The sequence below is a fragment of the Eubalaena glacialis genome, chromosome 8 (assembly GCF_028564815.1).
Source record: "Eubalaena glacialis isolate mEubGla1 chromosome 8, mEubGla1.1.hap2.+ XY, whole genome shotgun sequence".
Lineage (NCBI taxonomy): Eukaryota > Metazoa > Chordata > Mammalia > Artiodactyla > Balaenidae > Eubalaena > Eubalaena glacialis.
Genome location: NC_083723.1, coordinates 13,740,691 through 13,764,448, shown reverse-complemented (window position 1 = coordinate 13,764,448; position 23,758 = coordinate 13,740,691). Strand labels below are relative to the sequence as shown.

The window sequence follows — 23,758 nt, the reverse complement described above, 5'->3', positions numbered from 1 at the left end:
TTAGCAGACTCTACAGTAGGAAATTCTTATCATTGAATAAAAATATTCGTGTCAAAAGCCTGTATGGAATGAGTCTACTGTCTGATGGCGGGGGGTGGGTGTCGGGAGGCAGGGAATGCACAGAGTCTGGGCATCAGAATGGCTGGGTTCTTGAACCTTCACTCCCTTGTGGCTCCTGTAATTTCTCTAGGATTGATTTGGGGAAGGGGACAGAGCAGTCCATTTAGTTCTCCGTGATAGGTTCTAGAAAGTTTGTAGAGATTTTCTTAGTGATTTTAAAAATGATGATGAGTGTCACAAAAACAAGCCTGTCCCTATAATAATAAAATGTGTCCATGTAGTAACAATTAGTATATTGTGAAGGAACAGACATGGGATTTGGAGTTCAAATCCTGGCTCTTCCACTTAATTAATTAGATTGGTCTTATTATAGTTCTATGAGACCATCGTATTTGGCTTTAGTTTTTACTGAATTGTATGTGAATAGCCTTTGTGGGATGATTTGGAAGGCAAAAAAGGATCTATCATCTGACACGTTGAGGGACCTGAATCATTCACTGTTGAATTGTTTCATGGATTTTTTTGCTTATCAGTATATATCAGCAGTAACTCTATACAGAAAAATAGGAAGAATGTTACAATGAGCAGTCATGTACTCTTCATCTAGATTCAACACTTAAATGTGTCCAAATTTTAGTTATCACTCCATATCTTTTTTTCCTGAACTATTTGCATATTATATTGTGGGAATGATATTTCACTTATAAATAATTCACCATGTTATCTGTAAGAACTGGGACTTTATTCTGTATAACTACAATATCATTATAAAGCATAAGAAATTTAACATTGTGTTAGCTAATAGTTTATATTCAGATTTCTCTAGTTGGCACAATAGTTTCCTTTGTAGTCTGTTTTTCTGTTTGTTTTGTCTTGGTTTTGGTTTTGGTTTTTTCGGATGAAGAATTTATTCCAAGCTCACACATTTCATTTAGTTGTTATGTCTCTTCAGTCTCTGGGGAAGACTTCTTACGACATTGACATTTTGAAGAGCTAGCTGTTTTGTAAAGCATTCTACAGTCTGGCTTTAACTACTTCCTCATCATTAGTAATTAGTGTTTTTTTGTTTTTTTGGCAAGAATGCTACCTAGGGTAGTGAAATGTGCTTCCTGCTGTATCACATCAAGAGGAATATAATGTCATTTTTCTCCCATTATTGGTAGTACTAAATTGATATCTTGGTTTAAAGTGGTCCACATGAAAGAATTCTGATAAAACTGTATTGAACACATTTTAAATAGACATCTAAATTTTTAAAATCAAGGGTTCAAATAGTTGCAAAAGGTATAATTTTCAGTGTATAAGTGTAGACACTTTAAAATAGAGCAGTTACATCATCTTGTAAATGTATTTAGTGGAATCAGAATATCTTAGCATTTGGTATTCATCAACATTCACTCAGAAAATGTATGAACAAACTGTTCAACAATTGGACACCGTTGGGTTTGTGTGTGTGTGTGTATGTGTGTGAACTTACATTGCTTCTGCACGTTTTTAATGTAGCATATATTTATGCTTGAAAGTATTTTATTGATTACCCTATAGTACTTCTTTAAAACAGATACATGTATATAAATGGAAATTTAATTTAAAAATTTCCTCTGACTACAAAGCTCTTTTTTTCTTGATTAAATTATTGCATGTATTAGTAGTACGTATTTCAGTTAAAAAAAAAGAAAAAATTAGTAAATTTTGTTGGAGATGCAACCTTAATGAAATTGCGCTGAGATTTTTTTTCCTCAAGTAATTTGCGTATCTATTAATTAACATTACTTATTCTAGAGTGAGATATAGTTCCACATTAATTGTAATTTAAAAATTTTTGTAAGTGCTCTTTTAAATAAGCATTTGAGACTGGATGGAGTTTTGTCATAGTTAAATCACTGAGTTCTTTGAACTTCTTCTACAGTATGTCCCAAAAATCACAGTGCTCTGTCATCAAAAATTATTTTAATGACCTTTCAGATGTCAACTTAAGATTCTTTCTCTAATTTTCTTGACAGTAAAGAATTGGAAACCACATGACTTGCCAAAAGATTTCTTATCCAGTCATTAATCATTTATTTTTTTTCAAATTTTAAGAAAATAAACCAAAGAGGATTTACCAATATTTATTACATGACTTCTTCTTATACTTGTTGCTTTTTCTTTTATTCGCACTTTCTTAATCCAGTATACTTAGAAGAGGTTAGGAAGTCAACATGTAATTTCAGTGCTACTTAAGCAATCCATTTGCTAAATTGTGTTTCTTATTACATTTTAAAAATATATGCTTTTGTCAAAATCTTGGAACTGTAGATGTATCCCATTCAATTTATGGAAAATGTTTGCCACATAATAGGAAATTCTGTTCATATTGTCAAACACATCACCTAAATTCACTTAACTTCTATCAGAACACACCCAACTGCACTTCTGCATTAAAAATAATATGTTAGTACACATTTTGGTAAACATTCTGTAAACCAGCAATAAATTATAGTACATCTTTGTTAAGTACATCACTAAAGCAATCAGGTTGAAATTATAGTGATATTGATGTGATATTTAAATAAAAAATTACATAAACAATATAACATCTCATTATTATTTTGTCATGTAATGGGTAGTTAAAATTATAAAATGTGAAGGTAAGGACTATGAAGAAAGGCATTGGTATTCCTTTGGGAAATAGCTATGTGTATTAAACTCGTTATCAGTTTTTTTTAGGAATAAGCAAATGAGTGGGGGATAATAAAAAAAAAAACCTCCATTAATTTTATTAGATGTCCTGTCACACTTTTTTAATGTACTTAATGAAAAGAGTATGTATTGCTAAGAAGTGAATTAGGCCAGCAGCTTGTCTGTAATTTTATTTTTTCTTAACAGCATCAAACAATTCATAAGATAAATATGATCAACGTAATTGGAATAAATATTTCATGATACGATATGATAAAAAAATACTTTTAAACTATCTTGCTGAATGATAAAACATGAATATAATGCTTACTATGTGAGAGGCACTGTCCAAGCGCTTACATATGTTAACATATATTACCTGTACTCCACAAGGTAGATTGTCTTGTTAACCCCATTTTTAAAGATAAGCAAACTGAGGCACAGAGGTCAAGTTACTTGCCTATGAGACACAATAAGTAAGTGGCTGAGCCGGTATTTGAACCTTTAGAAAAGAACACATTAAAAATTTGGTTGTCCTGGAAACATTCCTGGTACATCTAATAGTCAGCATCACTAACCTATCTATCCTGTTTAGCTATTTGTTGGGTAATGTTTATCTTTCCTACTGTTGAGATCATCCATAAAGAATCTCTTACATTTTAATTGTGGGAGGGAACAAAAGCCCTTTTTAGTGGATTTCTTTGCTTTATTCTCATGGGACTCTCCCACAAGAGCAATGCATTCCTTGAACATCAGGATGGAAAAAAATGAAATCACTCCAGTCCCCCCACTCTGCAGTACTGCAGTATGTCTGAATTCAGAATAACCCCAACAGAGGCTAAGGTTACACATCTTGTAATACACACACACACAACACACACACACACACACACACACACACACACAGAGAAAGGAAAGTCTTTGGAAGGTTTTTGATGCCTTAAAGCTTCCCAATATCAATATTTCAAATTGTCCCTTTGTTTGTTACTCCAGGAGGTTTTTACACGCTGAGGCAATGCACCATAGTAAGATGGCTGAGAGGTATGCCTTTGTTTTGTTTTTGGACCTCAGGTGCATAGACTTGGTTTAATCATAATCCTTGTGTCACTCATCATTAGTCCATGCATGGCTCTCTTTTTTTCTTTTAGTTACTTAATTTAATTAGTTATTTTAAATGATGTTAATAAGCAGCCATGAACTTACCAAATAAAAGCTAGAATCTTGACAATAACCTACTTTACTCATATCATACCCTCTCCGCCCACGACCTATCCCCCTTGCCTTCCTCCACCTGAGGTAACCATCATCCCTGTTTTCTTTTGTATATACTTTTTGTTGCCATCTATATGTACTCATAAAAAGTTACATTTTACAATTTTAGTTGCTTTTAATTTTATGAAAGAGTGTCATGCTGTTTGTAATCTGTTGGGAATGACTTTTTTTTTCACTTAATATTATATTATATTGCTAAGATTTGACCATGTTGTTGCATATGCCTTTATTTTATAACATGAGATAAGACTAATTGTGAAAGAAGACGTGTGAAAGAACTTTCTGAACATGCAGGCCCTTCTCAAAGATCAATTTTAGGAAAGAGGACATATGGATATGGAATTTCTTTTAGAACCATTCCAGGTATACTCCCTCAGAAAGTCTTCATGTATCCCTAGAGGTAAACGTATCCAGGTTGAAGACCAGGTTGGGGCTGCTTAAGGGAATTTATAGATATTCTGGGCAAGTTTATTAACCTTTCCAAGCCTCAATTTTCTTATCTTTAAAATAGATATCATAGTAACTTCCCACTGGATTTTTTTATTAGGGTAAGAAGAAAATATTTATAAATCAAATATTTGTCTTTCTTTAAACAAAAGTTATTCTGCAGTGTTACAATTTTGTGAAATTACACGAGGTAGAATTGTTTCAGAATTATGGATAACTTTGATAGTTGCTAGTTATTCAGAACTCTCGATGATTGATGTACCTGGATTACAATCTATTTTTGAAACTCCTCTGTAGCATCAGTTTAATTCTAGAGCATTTGATTATAGAAGCAAATAAGAGGGTCTCAAAAAGTAAAAAGCTTGTACTAGAAGGTTTTTCGCAAATTTATGTCCTAGCCTTTGCTATTTTTTAATTCCATGTCTAGTTTCTGCAAGTGGCATATTTTTCACCTTTTTTTCCCCATGTCCTATTCAATGTATGTTGTACTATGATAAGAATTGGCTTTAAAAGATTGCACCAAGGATAATAGTAACCTATTTTTGTGAGCATATATTCTTCATTCATAGTTTTAATAAGTTATTATTCATTGATTATCCAGAAGCCACAGAAAAATAGTTTGTCTGTATAGGTGAAGCCCTGAAGGAGGGGGACATTAAGGGTGATTTGTGTTGGAGGAGTTTACAAAGCCTTTGTGTGAAATCTTCAAGAATAACTGCGGGGGAGCGGGGGGTGGCAGCTTTGGGGCTATGTAGTAAATATTATCATTTTGTTGTTGTTGTTAAGAAATGCCATTGACAAACAGTTTAATACTTTTTTTTCCAGCCTTCCTTTATGGCAAGATTGTCATGAGTTATGGAGTAAAAAGCGAAGAAGACAGAAGCAGATGGGCATGACTGATGATGTTTCCACAATTAAAGCCCCCAGAAAGGACTTGTCTCTGGGCATGGATGACAGCAGAACTAACACGCCTCAGGGTGTGCTGCCGTCTTCACAACTGAAATCTCAGGGCAACTCGAATGTAGCACCTGGTCAGTAATACTTCCATGGGTTGATTTTCTTCACATTGTTTTGTGGCTGGCGTTAATTATATTGCTGTAGTGTTAAAGCACTTGTGGCTAAAAGTTGAACACTGAATTCAACATTTCCTTGTTATTTGACTGTGCCAGTACAGATGCTCCACTGCTGCTGGCACCGCAATATTAAGCAGTCTCAAGGTAAGATTAATTTATGAAGAAGGCATCAAATTACATATGATTAGTGATGGGGCAGGTTTCTCTGTCTCCTTTTTCTCCCTAGTGCAAGAGTCAGTAGGTCTTTTACTGACATTATTCTGTGAGGCTCAGCGTTCAGTGTCTGTGGATGCTTTTCAGGAGTAAGAAGAAAGATAAAGGAAAACAGCCAGGAATCAGAGTAGAAGCTCTTTCATACTGTTTGTAATGTCCTCAGGTCACTTTTAATATATTTCCCAATATATTATAGAATCTCAGACTGGAATCTGATATTGTGCCAAAAGTGACTTGAAGTATGATAAAGAAGGGTATTTTGGGGAAAGTTAAATTTCTTCGTCTGACTCAATCTGTTATAAGCGTAAGCTTCTTCACGAGGAACCAACCTCTTCAACGTTGTCAGAAGTGCTGTTAAATTCATTCTCTCATTTAGTTAACGACTTTCAAAAAAATTGAATCCACTCCCTCATTTTGCCTCAAGAATCCAGAAAGCATTCAGCTTTAATTTTTTTATGAAGACAGAGATGATAAGAAATAAATACATGTATGTGTGGAGGTGCTGTTTTATTAAACATGAAAAATAACCCAGCACTTATTAAGAGATGAGTAAGTATTGACTGATCAGTTAGTTGATTAAAACAGATCTGTGGATCAGATTGAACTTTTGGTGGTTAAATATAAATATAGAGTAGATTAGCTGAGAAAGCTTGAGAAAGATTACCTTAATGCTTTCCCATGTAGTCTACAAGCTTAGACTTGACCTTGGTCAGACTACATTGAAGTGCTAATACATGTTACTTTAAAAACCAAAATTAATTGTTATTTGTTGTTCAGAAGTATTCTTCAGAGTTTCTTGAAATAGTGAATTCCCCTTGTACATGAAAATATTTGATGTATATATAGCTTAGGAGAAAACACATTTATTTGTTGTACAAAGTGAGGGCTGTCTATATCAAGTTCAGTATTATTTCTCTTCATGGTAAAAATATGTAAAATTTGGAGAAAGAAGCAACAAGAAGTTTTCTTGGTTTGTGTTTATGTCACCTGTTTTATATACCATCTACTACTGAAAAAGGATTTGAGATGGTTGTAACAGGAAATTTGGATGGTGGTCACGTGTCCTAGGCAACAGTTGTCATATTCCTTAATAAGACTACCAGGTGTTTATTTCTGCTTCTCTTCATGGAACTGATGTCCTTATTCCACTAGGAAGCCTAGTGGAATAGAGGTAGTTATTTCACTCTATTTTAGCTGATAAAAAATGAATTCTGGGCTCATTTTGTTATTGTTTCTTAGCTTTACATATTTACAACTCTGTTAATTTTAGAATTTCATTTTATCCCTCCCTCCCTCCTTCCCTCTTTCCCTCCTTCCCTTCTCTTTTCAAACTGTCACTATTAAGAAGTGAGGGTTCTAGTTTTTTGAAATAGGAATGAATCCTCTTTGCTCCATTTTCTACATCATCAATAAGTGCCATGAAATAAAAATGCCCCTTCTGTGTAGATGAGACACCACAGTTAAAGTGTACTTCTCTGAGCTCACATGGAGACTACCTCTGTTAATAGAGAAATGAAAGGGAAAATGAGGAAAACTGGCACTTGGGGTGTAGCAAACAAGCATGGGTCCTTATTAACACCTGCGGATCACAAGAAGAACTTGCAAGAGTTTGTTTTGAATTATTCTAAAAATGTTAAGAAGTAATAAAAAGTATCTCAAAATATATAAAGAGAGAATATATTAAAAAAGCATTAATCATCACTTTTTCATCTTGGAGTACTATTAGTCTGTCATCTGTGGTTATGGAAATTGCTTATCAGTATCTGTATTATCACTTAGCATATATAGTATTATGTACATTTGAGCCTTGTTGTTACCTATGACTCAGATAAACTTGCACAAGAACGTATGTAAACCATCTAAACTGTCTAAACTGAGTCTAAACTGTCTAAACAAGTCTAAACTGAACATTAGAAAAAGAAAAACAACTGTTTTAGTGGTCATGAATTAATGCCAACTTATATGTACATGATAAGCATGCTTCTGTAGGAGTTCCTAATTTACAAAGAGTGCTTAACTTAAAAAAAAAAAGCAGTTTGAATGAAAGACATTATATCAGACAGTCTACAAAATCCCAGTTTGAATTTACTGCAAAGATAAGGTTAGGTTTTTAGAAAATAAGTGTTATTTTATATAAGCAGTACAGGGAGTGGTTAAGAGTTCAGACTCTGGGGACTTCCCTGGTGACGCAGTGGTTAAGAATCCGCCTGCCAATGCAGGGGACATGGGTTCGAGCCCTGGTCCGGGAAGATCCCCCATGCCGTGGAGCAACTAAGCCTGTGCGCCACAACTACTGAGCCTGCGCTCTAGAGCCCGCGAGCCACAGCTACTGTAGCCTGCGCGCCTAGAGCCCATGCTCCGCAACAAGAGAAGCCACCGCAGTGAGAAGCCCGCACAACTAGAGAAAGCCCATGCACAGCAGCGAAGACCCCAAACAGCCAAAAATAAAAAAATAAAATAAATAAATTTATTAAAAAAAAAAAAGAGTTCAGACTCTGGAATCAGAATACCTGGGTTCAAATCTCAACTCTGCCACTTACAGAGTTTGTGACCTTGAGCAAGTTATTTTTTTAAATTTTATTTATTTATTTATTTATTTTTTAAAGGGGAAGAGGAGGAAATGAGGAGTCTTTTTTTTTTTAATTGATTGATTGATTGCTATGTTGGGTCTTCGTTTCTGTGCGAGGGCTTTCTCTAGTTGCGGCAAGCGGGGGCCACTCTTCATCGCGGTGCGCGGGCCTCTCACTATCGCGGCCTCTCTTGTTGCGGAGCACAGGCTCCAGACGCGCAGGCTCAGTAGTTGTGGCTCACAGGCCTAGTTGTTGAGCAAGTTATTTAGTCACTCTGGATGTCAGTTTCTTCTTCAGTAAAAAAATGGGGCCAATAATAAAGCATGCCTTATAAGGTTGTTGTGAGGAATAAAGGATGTAAAATGCTCAGAATGGAACCTAAAATTGTAGTCGTTGTCATCCTCATCATCATCCAGTGCCCTTTCTCAGGTGCTATTTCCTGGTCATTTCTATAGTATGGGGTTCTAATGGTGGTCTTGGTTTTCCTTTCGAAGTATTTACCCTTAAAGATAATTTATTCAAAAGGGACTGCAGTTCTTTTTCTTTTTTGTTTTAATTTATGTGCCGTTACATCTTAAATGTACATGAAATTGAACTAGAAAGAGATTCCCTTTTCACAGTATTTCTCAAACACTGTCCCACGAATGTACATTTTAATAGGGTAATACTGAGCCATTCTGTGGGGTGGGGAGAGCTGTGAATCATGGCAATTCTAATTAATACACATTTTGTCTTTAGTAAAAACAGGCCCTGGACAGCAGTTAAACCACAGTGAATTGGCAATCCTACTAAACCTACTACAATCTAAAACAAGTGTTAGTGTGGCTGATTTTGTCCCAGTGTTGAACATTAAGGTAAACTCTGAGACTCAACAGCAGCTAAATAAAATAAACCTTCCTGCTGGAATTTTGGCAACAGGTGAAAAACAGACAGATCCATCAACACCACAACAGGAGTCTTCAAAACCGCTGGGAGGAATTCAGCCTTCTTCTCAGAACGTCCAGCCTAAAGTGGAGACTGACGCCGCCCAGGCTGCTGTGCAGAGCGCATTTGCGGTTCTGTTGACTCAGTTAATAAAGGCTCAGCAGTCAAAGCAGAAAGATATGCTACTGGAAGAGAGGGAAAATGGATCGGGACATGAAGCGTCATTACAACTCAGGCCACCTCCAGAACCTAGCACTCCGGTGTCGGGTGAGTGTACAGATAGCAGACCGCTAACACGGCTGCATTCACACTGTTTTCTTGCTGTTGATGATTAGCTATAATGCATAGTGTTCAGTAGCTTTGCTAGGAGATGTCCTGAAAATTCTCAGGTCACTGGTTATAGGTTGGTTTCTTAGTCTGTGTACTCCTAGGAGTTGCTTCTTTAACGAATTATCTGTGGGTGATAGAACTCATTAAGAATGCTATCAACGTTTCTCATGTGAACCTATGGTTAAGAAATAATCTTTCACTCCAGTTACAGCAGGATGATTGACCAAGGCAGAAACCTTATGTATACAGTAGCTTTTGTTCTTCAGGCGGTAAATAGGTACATGTGAGATGCCTTTGAAAAGTCAAATACAACAAAATTTTTCTGTCACCGTAGACTCAAATGGAAGCAGGCGATATTTTAATACTTATATATACCTTTTTCTTTTTCATTTGACTTTTGGGTTGTCTTTGGTTGGTTGGTTGGTTGGGTTTTTTTGTTTGTTTGTTTTGTGTGTGTGTGTGTGTTTTTTGCCAGAGATATAACTTCTAATGCTCTTTAGAAAACATTAACTGTTTTGAAATTTTTGTTTTCCATGGTAACTTTTGACTCTCTTTTTTTGCCTTGTTTCACTTAGGGCAAGATGACCTCATCCAGCACCAAGACATGAGGATATTGGAGCTCACGCCAGAACCAGATCGGCCTCGTATTCTGCCTCCTGATCAGCGACCTCCTGAACCACCTGAACCACCACCAGTCACTGAAGAAGATCTAGATTATCGGACAGAAAACCAGCACGTACCCACCACTAGTTCTTCGTTAACTGACCCTCATGCCGGAGTGAAAGCAGCCCTGTTACAGCTCCTTGCTCAGCATCAGCCCCAGGATGATCCCAAAAGAGAAGGTGGTATTGACTACCAAGCAGGAGACACTTACGTACCCCCTTCAGACTACAAGGACAACTTTGGGTCCTCTTCTTTCTCTTCTGCTCCTTACGTTAGCAGTGATGGTCTCGGAGGCGCCTCTGCTCCACCACTGGAACGACGTAGCTTCATTGGAAACTCAGATATTCAGTCCTTGGATAACTACAGTACTACTTCATCTCATTCTGGTGGCCCACCTCAGCCTTCTGCCTTTTCCGAGTCATTTCCCAGTTCAGTAGCTGGATATGGAGACATTTACCTCAATACAGGTCCCATGTTGTTTAGTGGAGACAAGGACCATAGATTTGAATATAGCCATGGCCCCATTGCGGTCCTGGCAAACAGCAGTGACCCTTCCACAGGGCCAGAGAGTACTCATCCTTTGCCAGCAAAGATGCACAACTATAACTATGGTGGTAACTTACAGGAAAACCCAGGTGGCCCTGGCCTCATGCATGGACAGACCTGGACTTCTCCTGCCCAAGGACCTGGGTATTCACAAGGATACAGGGGACACATTAGCACATCAACTGGCAGAGGTCGAGGCAGAGGGTTACCATACTGAGTATCTGTTTTTCCTCAGGCACATCGTTTTTATCTGGAAAGACTTTTCTAGCTGCAGTTTAAGGCAGCGATCCAAGAGACTTGAATAATATTAATTCAACAACAGCTTTATTTTTATGTGGAAAAGGGTCTTGCATACAATAGTTTAAAAAAAAAAAGACAAAAAAAAAACCTTTGCTTAAATTCATGCTGTTCTAAAAAACTAGATCTATTGATTGTACATCTTCACAAATTCTAGTTAACAATTTTATTTTGTATTCTTGCAGTTTTAAGTGGATGCTAATCTTAGGGACATAAAAGTCTTTTATGGCCCTCTTGCAGATCTTCTGAACTATGCACATTTGTGCTTTTTTGTAAGTTTGGACCAACTTTTATGTAACAAACAACCAACCCCTCCCCCCTCCAGTTTTACAACAATCAGAAAGGGCACTGATTTATTTGGTATTTTTCTTTTTACAAAGCTACCTTTAGTCAAAGGTCACTGTCAGTCTTTGCACCTGCTTTCAGTGTTATTGTGAAAGGTGTACTTTGTGCTCATTTCAGAAAATAAAACACAACCTTTCTCTTGATGCAACAGTTTTATAAAAAAAAAATGGTCAACGTTATTTTTGTTTTATTTTGCAGATTATCATAGCCTAGCAAAATGCATTCAAATGAAATAGTGGGTTTTATATGAAAAATATGGGTGGGGTGGGGAGGGTAAGTAAGTGCCTTAACAGGTAAGCTTAAGGTCTGAGAAAGTAGTTAACCTTTACACCCATTTGTCTAAAGGGAATCAATGCATTGTATTGAAGAGGCAGGGAGCTCTCAAGTGTCTAGGGGCTGCCTGCTCAGTTCCTGTTAGGTTCATTCCCTCTGCCTATCACACTTTCTCCTTTTCTTTGGGCTGTGTTACCTTCCACTACCACCTTCTCCTGATAGGGGAGTGAGAGCAAAGAAAGGGAGTCCAACTCCCAACAGCACCTTTTGTTACTTCTGAGAAAAAGTTCTGAAAAGTTGTGTCATTTAAACGGTTGAAAATAATAGCTAAATGAGAATTGTAGAGTACCATTTTCTTTCAGGCTGCCACATTGTCCCTGTTTCCTTTTGCCATGCATAATTGGAGGGCAGTAGCATAGAAGCAAGGCTTAATAACAGAATTGGCATAATTCTGTTAAAGTTCATGGGGGGAGGGATGGCGAACACCATATTTTAAGTTATACAGTTGCCATTTTAAGACAAAGTTAACTGTTCACTTTACTCGTTAACTAGAAACATTGCTTAGGTTGAATTTACTGAAGTAAAAAGAAAAAGTAGTGCAAAAAAACCCCGTCTTATTCTCTCTCACTTTCTGCGAGGTTTACTACAACTTCTTCTGCCACACCTAGAGTAACTTTATTTTAGTTCATTTTAGAATGATGGATAACCCTTATTTCAACTGTAATGGTGTCAAGTTTAACTAACTTTTTGTGTGCACTCAAACACACATACCATTATAATAATCCTAGAAAGGAACCAAAGGTAAATAACCAGTGTTGCCATTAGCACTAAATGGCAAAACAGACTCTGGAAAGGAGAGCTGTGCCAACTCACCATTTTGTTTTAACTGTTCTCCTGGTAACTTATTTTTTGATTGGAATCTTAAATTGGAACAACTGTTATCAAATGGAAATGGCTCCAGTTCTAAAGTCAGTCTTTTAATCCTGTGCCCTCTATCTGACTTGTGAACCTTCGTTTCAAAACAGTACATGGGAAGCATTATAGTTTGGTAACAGTAAGAATAGTTTAAAGTGAATAATTCACCATTTTACTGCTATAAAATGAGTTGATGTCTTTTGATGGAATTTTTTTGTTGTTGGGGAGAAAGAAATGAATGGAAGAAAAATTATTTTGCTTTTATTTGAATATTGAATACTAACAACTTATAATAAAACTACATTGCAGGAAGTGAAGAAATATTTTGAAATTTAGCAAAATAGCTACAGTATTCAAGTATCTGGAATTTTAACATGGTGAGTCTTAGAGCTTTAGACTTTCCTATAAGTGACAGTATCTAAGTTATTCTTAATAGTCACACTTGATAATTCTGCTGACCGTAGCAGCTAACCTAAAATTGAAGATATTTATGTGACATGAATAGCCTGTGTTTTAAAAATTAAATATTTTATATAAAATTGAACTGTGTTTGGATAGTTTTTCCTAACATTTCAGTTATGTATTTATGTTGGGAGAGTGGCTGGGAGGACAAGGAAATTGTTGCTTGAAATTGAAGATTTGAACTGTAGCTCCTAATATTACCCTAAGACAGCACTGATTGTGAGACAACAATATTTTATGCACTAGTTAGGAAAAATGTTGCCAGTTAAACCGCAACTCAAGGCTAAGATACATCAATTGTAAGATACTTCCCAAGTTCAGAGATGGTATTATATGAAAGAATGTTTCTTAAAATTGATGAAATATGGTAGTAAAAATCTTAATGCATCCTTTCATATCATTTAATACTTCAGTAAATTTGGATTAATGAAAAGAACAGGGTTGGGAAATCACTAATTCTGTATGTTATAATAACTGCAGTAATCACTGAGTATTCTTGGGTGAAATTTAAGCAACATAAAATGTTACTTAAGTTTTTTTTGAAAGAAACAGGTAAGTCAGATTGCAAATGAGAAGATGAAAATAGAAAAAGATTGGACCTACCAAAAGAAGAAAATATTTATTATCTCCCATGTGAAATTCCCTTATGTATTTCTTGATAACAGCAGCTTTTTCTGCATGCAACTCATGTTTCCCAAGTCCTCAATCCATTATTTGTTGGAGAGTTGCTGTCACCCATGAAATTTTAAGACTCATTTTAAGGGTTTATTGATTAAAATAGTTTGTGGAATGTGAATTAAGATAGTGCTTTAGCTGTGATTCAGAGCTTCACTCCTTCAGTAAATATATATTCAGCGCCTACCAAGTGCCAGGTACTATTCTAGTACTTTGGGTACATCAGTCAACATGAAAGGCTTTAAATCCTACTTCCAGTGGGCTGACAGTGAGCAAGAATATTTAAAAAGTGGAGAAGCTAATAGTACTTGCTACTCTTCAGCTGTATCTAAATTACACCTAAGTGAAAGTAAGATGAAAATGTGTAAAATTTTGAAGTCAAATTTGAATAGAGAAATAAAGTTCTGGAAAGAAATAGAACAATTGGAAACTCATTGATGAAAACAAAATTTAAGTTGGAGCTGGCCAGTTTGCAGTAGGCCAATTTGTAAGAAGTATCAAGACTTCTTGAGAAAAATGGAAGGTAAATGGGTTAAATGCTTCCAAACTAATCTTTCTGGTACTTCTGAGTTAAAGTTTTGCTGTATTTGCTATGAACTTAATCCAATTTTAGATGATTTTTCTCCTGAGGGCCCCCTTTTTTTTTTTAAAGGTAAAGCTGAAATAGATTTGAATAAAGATCTACTGATTCCCTGGGATAATGATTTTGATATTTTAAAAGTCTGAACAGGATGTCCCAAAAATCTAAAATCATCTGGTCCATCTCTTCACTTTACAGCTAAGAAAAATGAGATTTAGATGGATTATCAGGGTTGTTCCTCTAAGCCATAACTAAATTCTGTAGTAAATACTTAACTTTTTAATGAGAAAATTGACTTAAAATACTTACCAGTGTTATAGTAAAATAATTAAATTTAGAATACTGAACAGCTAGTTTAACACAGATGGCTTTGAAAAGTCAACTTAAGAAAAGGCTTCAGAAAAAACAGGGAAATAAAATTTTAGAAAACTTAATTAGGAGCCTGTAGAGGCTGTTTGTTTCATATATGGATAGTCTTTAAAAAGGAGGTTCCTCATTTTCTTTTTTAAAACAATGGTTACCTAAATATCTAACAATTAGATAAGACTGAATCTTTCACTTAAACATATTTTGTTTGTAGGAGCAAGGTCCGTATCAGCAGGCCTGCAAACACTGCTTTTAAATCCTTTCCAGTTTTTATAGTTTTAAGCGGTTTTATAAGGGGGGCAATGGTTTGTCATTTACCAAAGGCCTCTCCAGATAATTTCTTAAACTGTTTCTAGTTTAATTAAAAATAGAAGCTATTAAGAGAAAAGCTGGGCTTCCCTGGTGGCGCAGTGGTTGAGAATCTGCCTGCCAATGCAGGAGACACGGGTTCGTGCCCTGGTCTGGGAAGATCCCACATGCCGCGGAGCAACTGGGCCCGTGAGCCGCAATTACTGAGCCTGCGCGTCTGGAGCCTGTGCTCCGCAACAAGAGAGGCCGCGATAGTGAGAGGCCCGCGCACCGCGATGAGGAGTGGCCCCCGCTTGCCACAACTAGAGAAAGCCCTCGCACAGAAACGAAGACCCAACACAGCCATAAATAAATAAAATAAATTTAAAAATTAAAAAAAAAAAAAAAAAAAAAAAAGAGAAAAGCTATCAAGGGATCCAGTTGAAGGTGGGGAAAACAAAATTTTGATCATATGGGAAAAGAACTTGCTCTTTGAATTGTGTAGACTAACACTTTGTGGGTCTTATTCCTTTCACCATATCGAATGTCCCATTAAAAAAAAATTTTCTTACTGAAAATGCCGCATTGAAAATGAGGCTCTAGTGAATCACACTTTAATTTTTTTCACAATTAAGTTAATTTGTTGTAAAGGTGTGCTTTTTTGCAAGAATTTTTAGTAAAGTCTCATAACTCCTAAATCTAATGTGTTTAATATGAGCCATTTGTTTAACAAAAGAAAAAAGACTGTATTTGATAGTCTGTAAATAAACTGCCCTAAAAATCCAGGCTATTTTTATCCTTGTTTTCTTCTTGCTCATATACAGAACAGACTTTTAGAAATAATCTTATCTGATGAGGATAAGCACTTGTTACAACCGCTGTGTCATGCTTTATAGACAACGCTTTAAACCTGTAACCCTTCTTTTTTCCTTTTTATATTTGTACATATTCGAAAATGTAGGAACACATCCAGAGATAACCACCATTAATATTTTGTGTGTGATGGATGTCTTCTTAAAACAGTGGGATTATACTGTCCATAGCTTTGTAATTAGAGTTTTTCATTTAATAATATTTTGTGAACATCCTTCTATGTCAGTAATTAAACTCTGTCCTCTTTTTAGTGATTGTAAATTACTCCTTTATAGAAGAACCAAAACTTAACAATTCCTCATTGCTGGACACAAAATATTTCTGACTTTTCTGTTATAAACAACAATGTGAGGAAAATCTGCGTAAGTACAAACACAAAAATGTACGTAATTTCCTTGGGAGTTGCTGACCTAAAGAGTGCCCATGTAAACTTTTGCTATATCCATATTGCCCTCAGGAAAGGTTTGCAAGTTTTACATTCCTGTTACTTTCCCTTTTCATTTAATTATGCTGGGTATTTAAGCATTTTAAATCTTTGCCATTTTGACAGGTGAGAAGTCATCTTGTTTTAATTTGTATTTCTCTGATTACTAGTGAAATTTATACTCATGCTAGCTGGGTGTCTTTTGTTTATTAACTATTCATATGTTTAGTTATTAGGTATTTCCTCTCTGTTGCTTTGAAGAGCTTTTTATAGAAGGTAGGTGGCCCTTTGTAAACTATAATCTTAAAAATACTGTGTGGTGTGTTTTGATAAAGGAAAATTTAATAGTTAACATGTAGTCGAATCTATTCATCTTTTCCTTTTGGTTTCTCCTTAGAAAAGTTTTCCGTAGTCCAAGTTTATTTTACTTTTTACACAATTTTATTTTACTTCTCTGGCTTTCTGCTTTTACACTTAATTCTAAACTGTTATAGAATTTCTTTTGCTAAATGTTGTGAGGTAAGGATCCAACTTTATACTTTTTCTGAATGGCTATACTAACTATGCCAACAGCATTTGTTATATAGGTCATCCATAGTTTTAAAATGTCATCTGTCTTATTTGGGTCTGTTTCTGGGCAGTTACGTTCCAGCCCGATCTTTCTCTTCTGGTTAGAAGTACATTTGTATTCTATCTTCATAAACTACGTGTAGCACATAGCAGGCGATAGTATTTGTTTTAAGATGGAACATAATTTAATTGTCCATTGTTTCAAAGCTTGTCTATTTCTGCCTGTTTTTCCTTGGGACTTTCAGAATCACTTTGATCACTTTCACCAAGTATCCTTTTACGATTTTAACTAGAAACATATTAAGTGTTTAGTGTGTTTTTTTGTTGTTTGTTTTTGTTTGGGTTGGTGGCTTTTTGCATGTTCCTCATTAAAAGTTCTGAAAGTTTCCTTACTGTAGTTCTGATATGTTGGTTTTTTTAAGAGTTTACAAAAATTTTTTGTTGTTGTTGCTTCTAGAAATGGGCTCTTCATATTGTTATAAATAATATAATATTTTAAATCAGTCTGCTTATATAGGAAAGCTGTCATTTTTAAAAAACTGGCCACATTACTTACTTCTATTATTTCTAATAGTTTTCAGTTGATTGAATATGATAATGGGCATTCTTGTTTCTGATTTTACAAACGTCTTAATTTTTTAGTATTTCACTCATGTATAATTTAAGCTATAGATCAGAAATAGAATAGGTTATTATGTTAAGAATATTCATGAAGCCCATTTATCAGGATCAGATGTTAAATTTTTTTAAATGCTTTTTCGTTGTAAAGCATTTTCTCCTTTGATCTATTGATGATAGGCACCAGTTATATTAGTAGAATCTAATACTGAGCCATTCATTAGAAATACCGCTGTATTCTATTGACTAACCCTGTATTTAGTATTTTGTAGTTATGTTTATTTATGAGAGGTAAGTCTGGTTTTAATTAACAGGTTTTGATAGTGTTACAGAAGAAACTGGAAAACTTGTGTTTTATTTGATTTAGAATGGCTTATGTGTCCTGAGAATGATTTTTTTTTTTTGAAGTTGATGCTGTTTTACTTATATCCAAATACACCTGACTTTTTTCTTGAAGGTGATTCTTTCACTATTTCTCCATTTCCTCATGTGTCCTTGATCTTTTCAGGGTTCTGTTTCTTGAGTAAATGTTGGTAATTTTATTTTTTCTGAAATTCATCATATAGTCCATCTTATATTTAAAATGTTTTTAGCATATAGTTGTACTTAATAATCTCAGTGTTTTAAAAACATTACTATCTATTGTTACATATCCTTTGTGTGTTTTTTCTCTTTTCCCTGATTAGACTAGGATTTGCCCCATTCTACCTCTGTCCTCTCACCACCAGGGAATAAAAATCTATCATTTACTTCTCATTTATTTTAACATTTTGACTTTGATTCTTTTCTTCTACTTCCCTTATTTATCCCTACCTCTTGAGTTGAAATAATTGGTCCATTTGTTTTTCTTCCTTCCAATTCTAAAAGAAACCATTTTAATGGTATGAATTCTCTGATTATTTCTTTGCTTCCATCCAGTAGGTTAAGAATGTTGTGTTTTCAAAATATTTGGTGGCTGCAAATTTGATTGCTTATTTGATCCAAGGATTATTTAGAATAGTGTGTTTCAATTTCCAGGTCGTTGGATATATTTTATTTTTTAGTGTTTTGTTAATAACAGATTTTCTATTACATATAGCCAGTGTATGTAGTCTGCTTTGGGGAATTTATTAAGGATTTCTTTTTAGCCTGCCAAGCAAATAAATTTTGTAAATATTTCTTTAGGATAAGTATGTCATTTGGTACAATTTGTCACATAAGCATTAAATCAATATTATTAAACACTGGTAAGATTCTCTATATCTTTATTTCTCAAGGAGTGAGAAATGTAAAATAAATTCTTATACTGCTATTACGTATTTTTCCTTATATGTCTAATTCTTTTTGCTTTATATATTCAGTGCTATATTCAGCACATACAGGTTCATAACTAAGTAATCTTTGTTCCATTTATTCAAGCTTTTAAAACTTTTAATTCTACTAGGTCCAGTTTTAATATTACCACAATTGGTCTTCCTGTTAGTTTATTTCACACTCTCTCTGCTTGCCCCCCCCCCCTTTTTTTTTAATGCTACCTTGCTGGCTTTGTTTTTAATCTTTTGCTAAAACTGGTTTTCTTTTTTAGAAATTTGTATTTTGAGGCCTTCTGTTGATTTGTAATGTGCACAGACTTTTGTACTCAGCTTTAAATATTTCAAAGACATACACTTATTTCTTGAATGAATAACTTCAGAAGTTATTTAAGAGTTGCTATAGACTGTCTCCTATAAAAAGGTTGCCAAATCAGTCACCAAAAAGAGGAATGGGATTACCATGACTGACTTAGACCAGGGTCAAAGGAATGTTGGAGAGTCACCTGTAATTATTATTAGGCATTCATCTAAAAAAAGGCTGACAAAGTAAGGATCAGTGTTCTTGGATGTTATAAAAACATGATTGTAAACAAACAAAAAAGTGGATGGGCTGTAAAATAGAATATCCACAGCTGAAGATCCAATTAGTGAGCCTGAATATCAAGCTGAGTGATGCTGGGAATGATCCTCCCTAAAATTCACTACTAAAAAATTAAATAAAAGTTTAAAGGAAAAATTGAGAAACGGAGGCTAGATCTAGATATCCCACTATTCATCTGATAGGAGTTGCAAAAAGAACAGGCAGAATGGAGATAAATAAACAAAGAAATACTAGAAGAAAACTTTCCAGAGTTGAAAAAGACATGAATCTTGTATTGAAGAGGTCCAAGGAATGCAAAGCAAGATATATGATGAGAGTCACACTTGATATACATCAAAATAATATCTCAGAATTTTAAATTTTATTGGAACTTTACATTTATTTATTGTATACTGAGAAAATAAAAAAACAGATTGCAAAAGACAGAGAATCATACTGGCACCACACCCCCTCACCATTAACACTGGATGCTAAAAGTTTCTGCAAAGTCTAAGGGAAACAACTTTGACCTTAGAATTCCATCCTCAGTGTGTTAGGGAATAGTGGTGTTCCCTCGGCCTTCTTGCTCTGACTGAAATCTAGCTCTTCCCTGAGGGGACTGACTGCCCTGCGGCCTTCTCAAGTGATGGCTGTTTCTTCTCCCTTGGACCACTGGACCTGGAATCTAGTTAAATGTCCTTTTTGATGCTCATTTTCACTTTCAGACTGTTCTTGTTGCTGCCTTAAAACTATGGAGATTTGCCGCGTATGTCATCAGACTGCTTCACTCATGCCTCCCTGCTGCAGTTATTTACTGACCTCTGACTTGTTCTTCCCCTTTCACCCTCCCCGCCATTCTTTGAAGATTTTAATTCCTGGCTCACTATCACTGTGTCCTATTTCTGTCTTGATTTCAGCATCCGTGTGGATGATCCTTAAAATCTTGGCTTCTGTGTTTCTCTGCCGCTCCTCCAATGGTCTTATCCTCCACCTCATCTCAGCTACTCATGTCCATGTCATACCCTCGACTTTATGGCCACGAGTTACATGACCCCTGCAAATCTCAATTCAAGCACACTACTTACCCTATGCTGGAACCGCCCTCCCCCCACCCAAGTTTGCAGCCCACTCTAATACTCTGACTCCAGCCACCTTTCTCACTCCTTTATACACATCTGCAACTGCCTTGTCACGCTCTTGCTTTCCTGTATTCACGTGAAAAAGCCAAAACTGTTCAGACCCAAAATCCCCAATGTTTAAATCCACTCTATGTCTGCATCCGTGCAGCTGAACATTGTTGGAAAAACACTCAACCATGCCCACTAGTTTCACTTTACTTCATGATCACTAATCTCACGTGGGCCCTTAAGGCTACCCAACAGTTAAACTACCGTGGTTCATCAGTTCTAAAGCATAGATTTTCACACTTAATATCTCTGAAATGGGGATGTGTCTTATATATGCCACTATGGTATGTCATACTTTAATTGGTAGAGTTTTCCCCTTTTTAGTGTTACCTAAAAAATAGTGTGTCTTACAATCAATGGCATCTTTGATAAAGTAAAGCATAATTACCTCATCCTTTTCATTCTCGTTTTCCCACATGATCATTTAATACTTTTTTCTTCTCTACTCAAACCTCCAGTATTTCCTTCCTGTATTAGTTTGCTAGAGCTGCCAAGGCAGCATTCTTACTGTGTCCTCAGTCTTTCCTCCGTGTGAGTGCATGTCTCATGTCTATGTATCCAAATTTCCTCTTCTTATAAGGAAATCAGTCATTGGATTAGGGCCCACATCAAGGGCCTCATTTTAACTTAATAACCTTTTAAACGACCTTATCTCCAAATATAGTTACATTCTGAGGTACCAAGGGTTAGGACTTCAACATGTAAATTTTGAGGGGACACAATTCAGCCCATAATACTCCCCCATTCTCACTTTCAGTTGGCTACTTTGTTCCCTATTTTCACAGATACAGAAATAAATGAGAGAAATGCCAAAGTTCCTACTGTATCACCCCCACCTTTCACTAACTGTCTTCATTTCATTAACTTCTTTCCTGTTACTATGGACAAACTATCCGTATTCCTAGAAAAATCTCTTCTTGCCAAACAAAGAACTTCCTTCCAGCTCAACTTTCTCTACGGCATTAACAATTTTTTTCCATATAAGCTCTAAGGGGGCCAGAGTTTTGTTGTTTTGTTTTGTTCTTCTCTACTCCTAGCACCTAGAAAAAGCTCAATATTTAATGAACAAATACAGATGTATAATAAATATATCCCTTTATAGGTAAGATAAAGGAATGCACTTAGAAGGGAAACCCTTCACTGGAAGCAGAATTATAAGAGTATATCAAGTAAGAGAATAAAATGGAACAAAGTTAAGTCAATCAGTTCTAGAAAGGCAGAACACTTCCTAAGAACAAGAAGTAGGTTGCTAAAGAGAGGCAGTCACCTGAAGGGAAAAGACTCCTCAGTGAGCATCTAAGATATGGTCATGTAACAAGGACAGAGGGGATTCAGAGAGGAGAAGCACAGCTGATCAAAAACCTCACTTTACTGCCAAGACAGGGGGTCTTTGCTATTCTTCTCCATTAGGATATGTTACATGTATATGGTGACCACTGTATGTTTTCATTTGTCTCCCATCCTAATGGAAGTTTCTTTTTTCTTTTCTTTGCCTTCTTTCTTTCCTTTCTTTTCTTTCTTCCTTCCCTCCTTCCTTTTTTTCTTTCTTCCTTCCTTCCTTCCTTTTTCTCTCTTCCCTCCCTCTCCCTCCTTTCCTTCTCCTCCTCCTTCATGTCTTTGTCTTCCTCCTCCTCCTTTCAACTGCAATTACCCTGTTTTCTTTCTACCACTGCATATTAAGTATGGTGGAATTGATTGAGTGTATAATTTAGCCGTAGTTTGCCATAATGAGTTGTGCTATATCTAGAATGGAAAAGAGAAATACAAATCATCCAGAGTTCTGAACTCCAATATGAATGAATAATGAGACTTTGAGTTTTCTTTATAAGGAGATGTTTTGTCATACATATACATTAGATAGTTACATTTTATGAGGTGTGACTATTTTTAAGAAGTGTATCTATGCTAAATGCAATGTGGAATCCTGGATTGGATTCTGGAACAGAAAAGAGATCATTGTTGGAAAGACTGATGAAATCTAAATAAAGTCTGCATTTTAGTTTTAGTTTAGTATTCTCAGTTTTAACCAATGTACTATGGTTATGCAAGATGTTAATACCAGGCAAAGTTGTGTGAAGGCTATATGGGAACTCTGTACTATCTTCACAACTTATCTGTAAATCTAACATTCAAAATATAAAGTAAAAACAAAACAAAACCAAAAAAACTACAAAAAAACATGTGTATAGAAGGAAGCCTATATATGGAACTTGGGCTGCTGGGAGGTGGAATGTCTTTTCTTACTTAGCATTCATTCGCCCTTTGTCAATAATATTCTGCTTTCTATTAGGAAACTATGCGTCCTTCTACTTTCAGCCTCTGTGGTTCAGAGGGGACTACTAACTTTACCTCTGCTTCTATGATGGCAAGTGCCCCAGGCTTGACCCACTGATCAACAAACACCACATTCTCTTGGTCACAGTTGCAGATTCAGGGATGGACATATGACTCAATCAGTGCCAGTAAGACTCAATTCCAAGACTCTTGGAACACTTAAGAAGCTAGAATCTCTCCTTTCCACTGGGGTTGCTAAGAGGGGTTGTATCAGCCTCACTGTAATCATGAGGCAAGAGTCTGCTGGAAAATGGGACCAAGACAAGAGAAGAACAAACAGCAAGAGAGAGCAAACCCAAGAGAAAGCATCTTAGCTCCTCTGTCCAGACAGGACCTAGACTCTGTCAATAAAATATGTTTGCTGTATAAGTCAATTTACGGTGGAGTTTCTGAACCTTGCAGCTTGATGGAATCTAGACTAGTACAAAACTTTCTAACTAGTGGGGTACTGCAAAACTGCTCATCTAGTATGACACCATTTTTTAAAAAAGGATTTGTTTTTGCATATAAAATCTTTTGAAAGATTTAAGCCGTTAACTGGACTGGGGTTACAAGGATTTTCACATTCTGCTTTACACATTTCTGAATTGTTTGAGTTTTTCAGCAGGAACAAACATTATTTCCATCATCAGAAGTAGCAAATGTTAACCAGAACTGCTGTCTTAGGAAGTATCTATGATAAAGAAAAACAGACAAACAAACCAAAACCAGTTGAAACCTTAGTAATTTTAATTTACCTTGTTCAGTTAGTCAGATGATTTAATCAATTCAAGTTATTGACTGAGACCCAAAAGTTTTTTTTTTAAACGAATGCCGTATAGCTGAAAGTGATAAACACTTTGCTCATGACAGTATATAGAATTTTTCATGAAAGATAGGCATGAAAACGTGTGGCTTTTGACATAAAACTCTAGCAATGT

At 35.7% G+C, this 23,758-nt stretch overlaps 1 protein-coding gene across 2 annotated transcripts in view; it reads left to right on the top strand.

Moving 5' to 3' along the window:
* Positions 1-11,544, top strand: part of CDK13 (cyclin dependent kinase 13) — a 111,697-nt gene extending 100,153 nt beyond the window's left edge. The window contains exons 12-14 of one of the 2 annotated variants that reach the window (XM_061198411.1): positions 5,266-5,471; positions 9,035-9,487; positions 10,126-11,544. In XM_061198411.1, the coding sequence (XP_061054394.1) occupies positions 5,266-5,471; positions 9,035-9,487; positions 10,126-10,976 (1,510 nt within the window). In that variant the 3' untranslated portion in view covers positions 10,977-11,544. The remainder of the gene's footprint in view (positions 1-5,265; positions 5,472-9,034; positions 9,488-10,125) is intronic. The other variant, XM_061198412.1, reaches the window with a different exon arrangement.
* Positions 11,545-23,758: the final 12,214 nt, after the last annotated feature.